This window comes from Triturus cristatus, chromosome 4_1 (genome assembly GCF_964204655.1).
Source record: "Triturus cristatus chromosome 4_1, aTriCri1.1, whole genome shotgun sequence".
Taxonomy (NCBI): domain Eukaryota; kingdom Metazoa; phylum Chordata; class Amphibia; order Caudata; family Salamandridae; genus Triturus; species Triturus cristatus.
This window is the reverse complement of record NC_140585.1, coordinates 62,876,941-62,890,198: the sequence shown is the minus strand read 5'-3', so window position 1 is coordinate 62,890,198 and position 13,258 is coordinate 62,876,941. Positions and strand designations below refer to the sequence as shown.

General features: G+C 48.1%; 2 protein-coding genes across 6 annotated transcripts in view; one reads left to right on the top strand and one right to left on the bottom strand.

The window, feature by feature from the left end:
• The window catches only part of LOC146839525 (uncharacterized), a 133,050-nt gene that overhangs the window by 65,593 nt on the left and 54,199 nt on the right, over positions 1-13,258 (bottom strand). The window contains exon 5 of the mRNA XM_085651579.1: positions 11,186-11,247. Within this exon, the coding sequence (XP_085507705.1) occupies positions 11,186-11,247 (62 nt within the window). The remainder of the gene's footprint in view (positions 1-11,185; positions 11,248-13,258) is intronic.
• Positions 1-13,258, top strand: part of LOC146839526 (uncharacterized) — a 101,169-nt gene that overhangs the window by 76,481 nt on the left and 11,430 nt on the right. The window lies entirely within an intron of this gene.

The following is a 13,258-nucleotide window of genomic DNA, read 5'->3' as shown; positions in this document are numbered from 1 at the left end:
CTCAAAATTGAATATATACCCGGAGGTAAAAATGTAAGGGCAGATTTTCTATCACGTGCTCCAATTTCAGCAGGAATCAATTCTGATGAGTGTGACGAAGATTTTGATGAATGCCTGATAGCTTCTGTGGATGTGTGCCAAGGACAAGCTATTAGTGAAGAAGAATGGTTATTGAGTATGGAGGTTGATGCGGATCTGGCTGTTGTAAAGAAATGTGTGATTGAAGGTTGGCCAAGGGAACGAGTGTTGCCTGTTAGTTTGCAAGTTTATGCAAAAATTGCTGATGAACTTCATGTTCAGAAGAACGGAATTTTGATGAGAGGTGATAGATTTGTTCCTCCTTTTGGTTTGAGGGAAAGAATTGTTGAAAATGGACATGAAGGGCATTTGGGACAAACCATTACGAAAAGGAAAATCAGAGAAGACTATTGGTGGCCTGCCATGGACACCGAGATTATTAATAAAATTGAAAGATGCGTCATTTGTGTTAACAGTGACAAGGGTATTAAGCTTTCCACTTTTCCTTTACAACCCAGTAGTTTACCTGAAGGGCCGTGGCTCAAGATTACCATTGATTTCATCGGTCCATTTAATATGTTACCACATCAATACAAATTTGCTTTAGTCATTGTGGACTATTTTAGCAAGTGGTGGGAGGTTGATTTTATGGAAGAGCCCAACACTAGTTCGGTTTTAAATTCTCTTAAGAAAATTTTTCTGAGGGAAGGTTTACCTAAAGAACTGGTGTCGGATAACGGTGTTCAGTTCACTTCTAGTGAAATGAAGCCTTTTCTGCAGAAAAATGTTATGGTTCATAAACGGATTGCTCTTTATCACCCACAGGCAAATGGTTTGGTGGAAAAAAGGAATAGGACGTTGGTTGAATGTATACAGTGGTCTATACAAAATTCTGTTCCTGTTCTAGAGGCTGTTGAGAGCATGTTGTGGTCTCACCGCACTTCTCCCAACGCCGTTACGGGTAAAAGTCCTTTTGAACTTATGAGGGGGCTTGTTTCAACGTCTAAGTTATGTCCCCCATGGTTAAGGTCTTTTCAATCTAAAATGGACAGGAGTAACCCTGATGATGAGACGTTGAGGTCTAAGGTTGAACAGTACCAAAAAAAAAATGAAAGAGTATTATGATGAAAAGCATGGAGTAGGCGTGAAACAAACAAAAATAGAAGTGGGTGATTGGGTTCGAATCAAGATTCTTACGCATGTGGTAAAAGGGAATTCCAAGTTTAAAGATCCCGTACAGGTTGATGCAGTGTCAAGAAATGCTGTAAGGGTTAAAGGACGTGAGTGGTGGAATAAGAACAGAGTACATAAAATAATTACCAATAGAGAGGAGGAGAATGATCAGGGTATGAGTGTTGGTAGTAAAAGTTTCACATCATCAGATGTTGGAAAGAAAAGTGATTCTGACGAAGGAACGTTTCCTGTTTTGCGCAGAAGCAAAAGGAGTGTTTCCAAAGGGGTTTTGTGAATTTAAGATGACACAAGATGACATTTATTTTGTCTTTACATCTGTGTTTTCTTTTCTTTATGTTTTTTATATATTGTATTATTGTTTTTCTCTAAAATGTTTAAGAGGAGGGAAATGTGTTGTGATGTCATGTTCTTCCTACTCATGGTGGAATGGTGAATGTAGTGATCTAGAATGTCCGAACGTCCTGTTCTGGATGTTCTATGCTGAACAGTTACTGCTGTGGGGAAGCTGTTAAGGGTTGACGATTAAACGTCTTACTCCCGCAACCTACGTCTTTGTGTCATCGGTACTTCCACACAATGTCTACGCGCAGCTGAAGCGGGGGGGCTGAAGGTTGCGAGACTAACGAAGAGAGAAATCTAAACTGAGAAAGATACCTAGATAGGTAAACCCTCTGGTGCAAATTTGCAGTGGGCACCCATGCGGCAGAATCGGGAGCTCACCCGCCGCCACAAACAGGAGGGATTTTCTCCAGTTTATGGAATAGCCGGAGTACCGTCCAAAGATCATGAAGATATCCAAGACCACTATCAGTGATTTCCTTGGGGAGGACAAGTACAAGATGATGTCGTCCGCATAGAGAGAAAACCGGTTCTCCCAGTCTGGGGACCAACGCATACCCCTTATACTCAGGTCCTGACGTATCCACGCTGCCAGAGGTTCCAACGCTAGGGCAAACAGCAACGGGGACAGGGGGCAGCCCTGACGGGTCCCTCTGCCTAGCGTGAAGGCAGTCGACTTCTTGTTGTTAACCACCACTTGGGCCATAGGTTGGGAATACAGTAACTGCACCCATTGTATGTATTTGGGGCCAAATCCAAATTTCTCCAACACTGCCCAAAGGTAGGGCCATTCGATGGTGTCAAAGGCCATGGCCGCGTCCAGGGAGACTATCACCACCGGCTCCAATATTGTGGTCGCCCTTCCCAGAACCCCATGAACCCTGCGCATGTTCAGCGCCGTGTTACGGTGCGGTATGAAACCTGATTGATCAGGGTGGACCAGAAACCCAATCGCCGTCAAGAGCCGGGTAGCAAGAAGCTTAGCCAAGATCTTGGGCTCAGCGTTCAACAGGGATATCGGTCGGTAGGAACCACATTCAGTCTTGGGTTTCCCTTCTTTGTGAATAGTAACGATTGTGGCAGTACGTTGGTCTATTGGCAGGATTCTTGCTTGCCTCGCGTCCTCGTACATGGCCCTCAGATACGGGGCTAACTTGTCTGGTTTGAGCTTGTACAACTCAATCGGTAGCCCGTTAGGGCCAGTGGCTTTACCAGGCTTGAGCGATCGTATGGCTGTCGCTATTTCATCGTGGGATATGTCACTTTCCATGAAGTCATGGTCGACCGCCGACAGCTTGGGCAAAGTTATATCGGTGAGCACCTGGCGGGAGTCCTCGATAGGGTAGGGGGCTGTCGAAGTATAGACAGCCTGGTAGTGGGCCGCGAAGCAGTCCGCAATTGCTTGCGGGTCCGACAGGGAAGTACCCTCCGGCCTTTGAAGTTCAGGCACTAGCCGACCTGCCCACTCTTTCTTGTCCAACCAGGCCAAGAGTTTCCCGGCCTTGTCGCCCACCTCATACAGACGCCCCTGAACCGCTCTTCCTATGGCTTTTTCTTGGTCAGTCTTAAGCGCCCTGTAGTCCTGCTGTTTGAGTTTGAGATTGTGGAGCTTGTCTGGTGTGACCGCAACGTTTAGATCTGCTTCCAGTTTCCCCACCTCTACCTCCAGCACTATCAGTTCTTTGCGCTGTTTCTTCTTCTTCCCAGATATTAAGGAAAGGGCCTGGCCCCGTATCACTGCCTTAAAGGCCTCCCAAAGCATCTGCGGGGATTCCACCGAGCCTTCATTCTCATTGAAATAGTTATCAATGGCCCCAAGGAGCTCCCGGCGAATGAGGATCATGAAGATACCATGGATTGATGGGGGCGACTCGCCCCAGTTGTTGGTGACCGAGCGCCACCTGGAGCCAGACCGGCGAGTGATCTGAAATGCCCCTAGCCAGATGCCTTACCTCCTGGACATGGGCAATTTGGGAGGCAGGTACCAGAAAGTAATCGATTCGAGATAGACTCCCATGTGCCCCGGAATGGAAGGTATAGTGTAAAGCATCGGGGTGAAAGACCCTCCGTACATCCACCAGCCCCAGGGATTCCAGGAAGTCCGGCAGCCAGTAGTGCGAGCGAGAGCCTGTGGGGGGTGCCGGTCCAGGTCCCCAGAAACCACCGAATTCAAGTCCCCTCCCAACACCAAGAGGCCCTCTGGGATCTCCAACAGCAACGTACCCAAGTCCCTGAACGTTGTTGCCTGAATGCCCGGAGGTACATAGACCGACAGGAAGGTAACAGGGTGGCCCTCCCACATGCCCGAAATCCCAACATATCGTCCTCTAGCATCCAACCAAGTATTCTGCACTACAAGGGGAAAGGCCTTTTTCATCAGTATGCCAACCCCCCGGGAGCCCGTGGTGAACCTGCATGAGCCAATAAGACGTAACCCCCTCTGTGCAGTGCCCTGCATGTATTTCCAACTAAATGGGTTTCTTGCAGTAGAACGATGTCAGGGGCATGACGCTTAATACCTTGAAGAACAACACTACGCTTGATTTTAACCCCCAGCCCATTGACATTCCAACTCAACAGTTTAACCCCACTGTCCCCCACTGGTGCCATATCCAAATATATCGAAATTCACTGCGGTCACTACCACTCCCCTAAGCATTGTATCAATAGCAGTTGCTGATGCAATCAAAACTTCAAACCAAAAATAAAACACTCCTACCCAACAACCCCCAACCCCACTGTCCTGCCCTCTGGGCTTAGAACTGCCAATGAAAAACTTGTAGAATGCCTGTCGCCCTAGAAAACTGTTCAAAAGAGAAAGAAAAAACCCGGAGGGGGGGAAGACGTAGTCCGCCCCTACCCAGCCCGGCAAACCTACTGTATACCCATCTTAATCAAGTTACACAGGTCCATGTAAGTCCACTTACCAAATGGCAAAGGCACCAGAAGCCCCCCCCCCCACCCACCACGTACTACCAAAGGTACAAGCCCGACCCCCGGACAGGTCTCTTCTCAGGCCGATTGACTATTGTCCGTGCCACCCCCACCTCGGTCGGCCAGACTCCTCGCATTCCTACTCTCAATCCAATCAGCAGCTGCCTCGGGATGATCGAAAAACCACACTCGCCCCTCCGCCTCAATCTGGAGACGGGCAGGGAATAGCATGGAGTACTTCATTCCCCGATCTCTGAGGACACGCTTGACCGACATGAAGGATCGTCTTTGTCGCTGCACCCGTTTTTTGTAAAGTCCGGAAAGAAGGATATGTCAGAGTTCTCATACCGCAGGGGGGCTCCAGCTCTGGAGTTCTGAAGGATAACGTCTCTATCACAGAAGTTCAGGACCCGCGCCAACATGGGCCGCGGGGGAGCGCCCGGCCTGGGACGGCCGCCCGGTATCCTGTGGGCATGCTCGACAACAAAGAACTTACTGAGGCCTTTGGGTTGCAAATATTTGAGAATAAGATCCTCGACAAAATGGTCCGGCGTTTGCCCCTCCGAGTTTTCCGGAACCCCAAGAATGCGTATGTTATTTCGACGCAGGCGGCCTTTGTAGTCGTCCAACTTGAGGGCGGTAAGGGTACGGAAGTCCTGGAGGTCCTTGACCACCCCCTGGAGTTGTGAGACATCGTCAACTAGGCTTGCTGGCGTAATTTCCACTTGCTTTACCTTTTTAGTTTGCCCATATCCACCCTAATGAGGTTGACATCTATAGCCACAGTGTCCAGAGAAGTCTTGACCCCTGTGATGGCGGCCATAACATCTTTGAGCGAGATTTCTTGCTCCTCCTCACCCGGTCCCCCGGATCCTGAGTCTCTGGGCTCATGGACTGTTGTGCGTCTTTAGGGACAGTATAGCTGTCCAGTTTGTTTGATTGCGTGTTCTTGGATCCACTGGGTCCCGTGGCCTTGACGCGGTCCATCGTGGCCCGCACCAGCCCACTCTAACCAGTCAATTCCAGAGGGGTGGCGAGGAATCGCCGGATATGGGGCAAAGGTGCTCCACACGAACAGACAAGGGCGGCAGAGGTGAGACAAGCAGAGGATGGATATCACCATTAGGAATGTGCCGCCACCAATAACCACCGCACGGCCTGCGCACCCTCCTAGCAAGCTGCTGTGCGCCCCACTTCTCCTCCAGTGCGCCCCCGCCAGACTCAGTCCCCTTCACTGCTTCTGGCCCCGCAGATCCCCCCCGGACGCCGTAGTCCACTGCTCTGTAATGTATCCTCCAGTGGTGGTCACGAGAGCTCTCTCCCGTCTCTGCGCCGGGCCCAGGTACCGCCGCCGGCCCGGGCTGGAGAGAAGCGGATTCAGCAGGCCTCTCCACAAGACCCGGGCAGCTTCGTGCACCGTCTGGATGAATTGGGTGGGGGGGGACCCAACACAAGCCCCACACTCCCCACCGACCCCCACCCAATTGAGCTGGCTCCGCTCAGGTCTTCCAATGCAGGTAGCACCACAAACCCTGCTGGCAATAGATCAGTGCCCCAGGCTCTACCTGGCCGCACCAACTTTGTGGCTCCTCTTGCACCCACGGCCTGGGATCAGACAGGCCAGAGCAGGGGGAGTGGGCACTCTGAGCAGGTCAGGATCAAAGCTTGCCAGTCCAGTCCCCCACGGTCCGCCGATCACTGAGTCAAGGGCACAGCTGTGCGCGGAGTCATTGCACCACCCCCGCAAAAGGAAGGCACCGCCACAAGCGTCTCGCCGGGGGGGGGGTTTGCAGCAGGGGGTGCAGGTCAGAGAAGTCGAAGTGGACCACGATTCTCCCTGGTGTATCCCTCCACATTGGTGTAATGGCAGAGGCAACGGGAGGCTTCCAGAGTCAGGGACGCGCTGCCGCCATCTTGCGCCTCACGGCCGGCGTGCCCTGCATCGACCCCAGCAGCTTGTCTCTCCACCGCACTGGAGCTCTGGGTAGGCTCCGCGATCTCCGCCACCACCACTGCCGTGCACACAGGCAGTCTCTGCCCAAGCGGCCGCCACTCCAGGGACCTCCGCGCCCGCTTCCAAGCTGCTGGGCCACCGCCAGACTGCAGAGGGCCAGACGGAGCTCCACAATCGGCCGGTCCCAGTACTGTGGGTCCCGGCTTCAGGCCGTGCCGTAGGTCAAATCTTGCGGAGGTGATTCCTCCCCTGCTGGGCACCCTACGATTCCCGGAGCTGGCGGGTGATCGTGTTTGCTATAATTCTGAGTAAGCCCCCCTTAGATCTACCTGCTGCTGATGGAACTGCTGTTGTAACAAAGGAGCTGTAGCCATTTACATAGACCGACTGCTCTGCCCAATGTACCTGAAAGCAGATATCAGAATTTGTAAACACTTTATGCCAATTTTGATTATCCTTTTTGTTTTCATAACCCGCTATATTCCTAGAGAGAAACTTTATATCACTTGGGGACTCCTGTGACCGAATCGCTGTTGGTACTGGTGAGAAGGATGATGTAGGGTCAATTGGTAAGGATGTAATACTGCTTAGTGAACCTAAAACGACCAACTGAACCCTCTCCACGGGTACCAAACCAGAAACCGTTTGATAATAGTTTTAAAGAACAGACTGAGGAGGCAAATGATTTAGTGGAGAGATCAGTCAATCACATGCCTCCATATCTTCCAACAATGACTACCTATTTGATTGGGCAAGGGCATCAAAAGCCACCTGCGCAGGCTTATGACCAGTTCTCACTAAAGAAAGGCCCTGAGTGAGTACGGTGGAACTACGTACTGGTGCGGACCTATAAAAAAAGCCCAACAAGACTACATAAATCTGAGAATGGAGTGAAGGGGCAACCGGTAAACTCCCTAATAGGTCTCTCACTAGCCATTCATTATCAAAGTTTACAATAACCAGTCATTATTGGTTGTTTTTACATCCGACCCAATTCACTGCGTTCTTCTGGACATTATCAAATGATTTTGGATAAGATTACATTTATAAGAGTTTTGAGTCATCCAGTGTCGAGCCTTGGCCATCAGCTGAAGTGAAGATTTTCTAAGATTGGAACGTAGTAAAGGCACGTTGACTAAAATTTGAACATGGTGACAAGCTGCAGGAGGGAAGTCCATGTATTTCTGATTTGGTCTGCTATGGACCCGAGTAGACGGGGGATTACCTTAACCTGACTGAGCATTTACCTTAACCTGTGGTCTTGATAAGTTACCCATAGAATCTTATATGATCACCTGCGGTGGGCAACACCTAGGGACCAAATCTACATGGTCTGGACCTATAGGATCCCTGCTGGGGGCCAACTGATTTTCAACACAAGGATGACCAATAGAAGTAGAGGGCGATTTAGCTAACTCACTACCAAGGATCATGTTTTCACAATTAAAACACAAATTATGACTTCCATAATTATAGTTTTTAAGAGTTTTACAGACATTAGTGGGGATGACCTTAAGTGCGATCTATAGAATCTAAACGGGCCTAGATCGGTTGCAAAAGTTGTTTAAAGTTATCAAGAAGATCACAGCAATATGAGGGAAATGTAGTCTCTGAATGTTGCTGGCCATTCATGCATGTGGAACTGGCTGGCATAGCGACCTTTCTGATCTTCTTGGCAGGACACTTGGAGGGTAGTATCGCATACCCTCTTTTTCATTTAGCATTTACGGAGGTAGCGTCAGTTGGTTTCCAACTAAATGTAGAGGCAGGCTGTGAATGTTCAGGGGTTGGTACAGAGACTGCCGGCAAATCTGGAAGAGAAACCCCACATAGTTTTGTTACACCCCCCTCAGTTGGAGAAGCAACTAGATTAGATGACTGCCCTGCCCCTGACCCCAACGAAATTCTTTTCTGTAAGTGCGATTTATTTTTCTAATGCCGATGTTGCCTTGGCCTGAAAGGTATCTAAAGAGGTAACAGTTACCTCCTCTGTTGCTCTCAGCTTTTTCTTGCTCGTGGTGGGCCTGTAACTGGGGAGTTTAGAAGTTAGGGGGGGGCCAGCTCAGACCAGCCTCCTACGGGCATGGATGGGCCTGCCCTTCGCCCGGTCGAGTCCCGTGAAGAGGTACCACGCTGCTGCCTTTAAGCATCTCCGGGTGCCGGAAGAGTGATGCTTTGTGCAGTGGAGCCTGGGGGCTGTAGTCCGTGCACCGGCTCTGCTCCGATGCGTCCCCCACAGCGGGTCCTCGTTGCTGCCTTTAAGCGCCTCCGGGTGCAGGAAGAGTGATGAACCTTTGGTGGAGCCTTGGGGCTGTAGTCCGTGCCATGGCTCTGCTCCGATGCATCCCCCACATTGGGACCTCACTGCTGCCTTTAAGCGCCTCCGGGCGCGGGAAGAGTGATGCAGCGTGCGGTGGAGCCTGGGGACTGTAGTCGGTGTCCCGGCCCTGCTCCGATGCGTCCCCAGGGAATCGCTAATAGAGTGCTCTACATTGCACTCACTTCAATTGTCCAACTTGAGCATAATTGGAGACTTGAATCTTCATCTTGATCTAATCAACAATAAAGAAATCCAGGACTTTACTAATGACCTGGCCGCTTTCCAATTAGCTCAGTTAGTAAAACATTCAGCTATAAGGCCGGCCATCTGCTGGACCCTGTTTTTTCCAACCTGTCACCCTTCAAACTGCTCCCCCTATTCCAGTGACCTGGTCAAACCATTATTTGGTGGCTATAACCATTGATACACCTAGTGTTGAAAAAAACATTACCGGTAACCCCACAATTAGAAAGTAGTGGCATAAACTGGACCCATCTGCCTTTTCAAGGTTTAGCAAAAGGAGTATGCCTCTATTAGACTCCAATAAGGAACGGGCGGAGACTTTCACCAAAGCATGGAAATCTTCTCTATTATGAACAACCTGAATAAACCCACCTCCACTCCTGAATTAGCGGAAGCTTCTAACAGCCACTGCAGCAAGCTTGGTCAATGATCTTTATCTTTACTTTAACAGGGGTGAGAAAACCGTCAAACCTGTCTCTCTTGACACAGGGACCTACCACTCGCAATGGGCTCCCTTGGACCAATTGGCTCCACTTGATGCAGATTCTATTTCCACCTTAATGCGTCAAGTGAAATCTGGATCTCCGGATTACCCATTTAAGTCTGATTATAATTTAAAATTTCAAGAGAGCGTCACACCTATATTTCTAGAATTAGCCAAACTCTTGCTGAGCACTGAAGAAGTATCTATCATGGAAACACGCCAAGGTTATCCGTCTTCTAAAAAAGCCTTTGCTAAATGCCACTCAGCCAGAAAACCATCAACCCATTTCTCTTCTGTCGTTTCTGGCCAAGGATGGGGAGTAACATGTAAACAATCTCCTAACCAAAATAATAGAACAATATAAAATATTTAGATTGTTCCCAAAATGGATTTAGATCATACAGCACCGAAATTGCTCTTTTAACAGTTACTGAATCCCTTTGCAGTACTGCAGATGCTGGCAAATCCCAGGCTCTGATACTCCTAGATTTAAGTGCAGCCTTCAACACTGTCTCACATGCAATAATATTAACTCGCCTCACTGACCTGGGGGTACAGGGCAGAGGTCTGGCCTGGTTTACCTTCTTTTAAAAGGAATGGTCTTTTAAAGTTATACCCCCCCCACCCCCCCTTTCGCCTCACCACAAAGATCACTGGCATCCCTCTGGGTTCGGAGCTCAGTCCTACCATTTTTATTATTCACATCAGACCTCTGGTAGAGGTAGTAAAATATTTTGGGATATCTCGCTAGTGTCGAATGCTGATGACACTCAGGTAATTATTTCCGTGTCGGCAGAGTCGACTGGCTTTTGTGTCGAATCTAACAACTGTGTATCTGCGTTGGCCAAATGGATGCACGACAATTGTTTAAAAATGAACTAAAAAAAAAAACAGAGATCCAAGGAGTACCCAGCCTTGCTGCCTGGATGCAATTTTACATGCCCACCAGAACTCTACGCTCCACCAATCTAAACCTGGCCCATATCCCTCGTCACCGCAGAGTCAGAACCTGATGTTTCTCCTTCCATGACTTAGCTCCGACCCGATGGAATTCTATGCCTCCTAACCTTAGAAAGATTCAATATCACTTACTGTTCCGGAAACAGTGGAGGACCCAGCTCTTCTCCATCTGGGCTGACAATTTCGCCTCTCTGCCGCTGTGTTTCTTAGGATGCTTTTATGTCCCTTGATGATATTGTCTGACACCTGGACCCTCACCTTCCCCTCAGGGCAGGCAACCTTCAGGTGTTGTGCTTTCTAAGGCTCTGCTCCCCTCTTGTAAAGTGTCAAAGTGGTAACACCCTTGCAGCAAGTGCCTTTATCAGCCGCAGTATTAAGATACAGTGCACACCAATTCCCAGCCCATTAAAAGCCTGAAACGGACCCAAACTGGAGCATGTACCTACATGTTCGCCTCCTCTGTTTGTACCTCATAAGTAGCTACTTGTGCATTTCCTCTGTTTTTATGTCCCGGGCGAGCTTCTCTAAAGGCGCTTTTGATCCTTCTACTGCCAACCATGGCGTTTGTCTATCAGATAATTACCTGATGTCTGTGGTGTTCGAGTCACTCCCCTGCTTTAGCTGTCAATGAACCCTGCTGAGCGAGTACGCAGAAGTAAGGGAATATGGAAGGTGATGAACAGGGAGTAAGGTAAAGCTGATTTTAAGAAATTCCCAACGGTGTAAATCCTGCACTCACCTGAAAGCAATGAACATCTTGTCCCACTCTGCCAATGCTCCATCCACCAACGAGAAGCATGCCTGCACCAAACGTAAGACATTAAGTCAGATACCATGGTAAAGTAGAAATAGACATAAAGCAGACAGGTATTGGCAGCAGAGATATCGCAGGTATATTACTTGTGATGGAATTGTGTTGCATCCTGTTTCTTCTTCTTATTTGTTCTTTCTTAATGTCTTGTACTCTGCTGCTCAGCCTGTCTCTATGATGTCATCCATAGTTCTATCTGTGTATTTTTGAGTGTACTGTCGGCTACCTTGGAGGCTGAGCAGCAGGGCAGCTGCTCCCGGTGGGGCACTTACCTTAACCTTTACTGGATTCTACTTACTTGATTTTACTCTGTGTCTATTCATCCTATGACTTTATACCTACAATAAATCTACATCTGGAACACAGCAGCTAAAGAGTTATCATCTTTTATTGGATTTTACACTAGTGACGATTGGAGAAAAGAAACCATGTGTAACAAAACTAAAGAGAAGAAACTGAACTTAATGCCTAACGCCTTGAATGTCTCACCGGTGTCTGTAACATCAGACAGCCTACAGAAGTAAGCGTTGGGCATTACATCTGGTTCTCGTTTTAAATTGGAGGCTGTCCAGAAGGACCAGCAATGTGTGCCGGTAATCGGCGGCAGAGTTTTGAACTGTATGCTGAAATTGATGAATTGTTTCTCAACTCTCCAGAGGGAGCAGCCACGTGTGCTGGGAAGGGGCGGCAGCGAATTGTGTTCTGAGGATAACTGTCACCTTTTCGGAGCCATTTGGAAAGTGGTATTTCTGAACCTGCGGCAGATGAAAAGTTGAAAGTGTTTCAATTTTGAGTGATTTCTACTGGATTTGGTGTGCCACCATTTTGTAGGGACTGTGTGCTCAATCTTGTAATTTGGCATTTTTCAAGTTTTTGAAACCGCGCTACAGTGGACAGTTCAACTTTCATATATATATTTTTTTAAAACAGTGCGCGTACCGGGTAAAGTGATTAATGCTTACCTGGTCGCGAGGAGCAGTTCCAGAGCTTTTCTGATGTCTTTGGCTGCTAAGCTGTTTCTACGGCATTCTCAGCTTTAATGTGCCGAGAGCCACTCGGTGCAGCGTACGGTGGGTGCTGCCATGTTGGGATTGGCGTTTCAGACCTGTTTCATCAACCTCGCCAACCACGCACCGTTTTCCATTGCTGATAAAGTTGTGGACATTTCGTTGTGTGGAAACAGCAAATACAGGTACTCTTTTTGGTATTTAGTAAGAGGGAGATGTGAGCAACAGTTGTCAGACGGAGATGTGGGCGGCGGTTGGCAAATGAGACACCAGTGGAAGCAAAAATAGTCTGCACTGTGCCCGAGTATGCAACTCCTGCAGCACTGAGTTATGCTGAGAACTGGGGGTCGCAGCTTGTGGAAGTCCTTTTTAAAAATTGCTATTTTGGGAGAATATTATAGCATATGAAACTACCACTATTTGAGAATGAGCTTAAACTGGGGACTGCCTCATCAACAAGTTTCTGTTTATGTAAGGAGAAATAAGAACTTGTATGGTCTTTTACAAATTAATTCCTGCAGCTCCGCACGTGAGGAAACTGCCTGCACGTACATGAAGATATGTGGTGTATATGCTCGCGGAAGAATTTTTGGCAATGAAGGTGCAATAAAAATGTATCATTTCATTTCCCTTTCGTTCACATTTCAGTCAACAATTCAGGGAAAGAACTGTCTCCCAACAGGGACTACTTTTATTGTTTTAACTTATGTTTAAACTTTTGTGATCTATTCTGTTGCATATTAACTAAGTTACGCAGTATGCTGTTTCTGCTACAATTTACAGTTTAGTACTTGCATTTTTGGCATGTGGAATTTATTCTTGGAATTTGGAACCACTTTTGTGCTCAAGATTTTTGAGATGTTCATTTATATTTGAATTTATGGTGATGCGTTTTTGAGTCATGTCATTTTATTAATGGCGTATTTTAAGCGGAGCCACTTTTGTGCTCAATTCATATTGAGGTGCTCATATTTATTTATTCTTACCATGATTT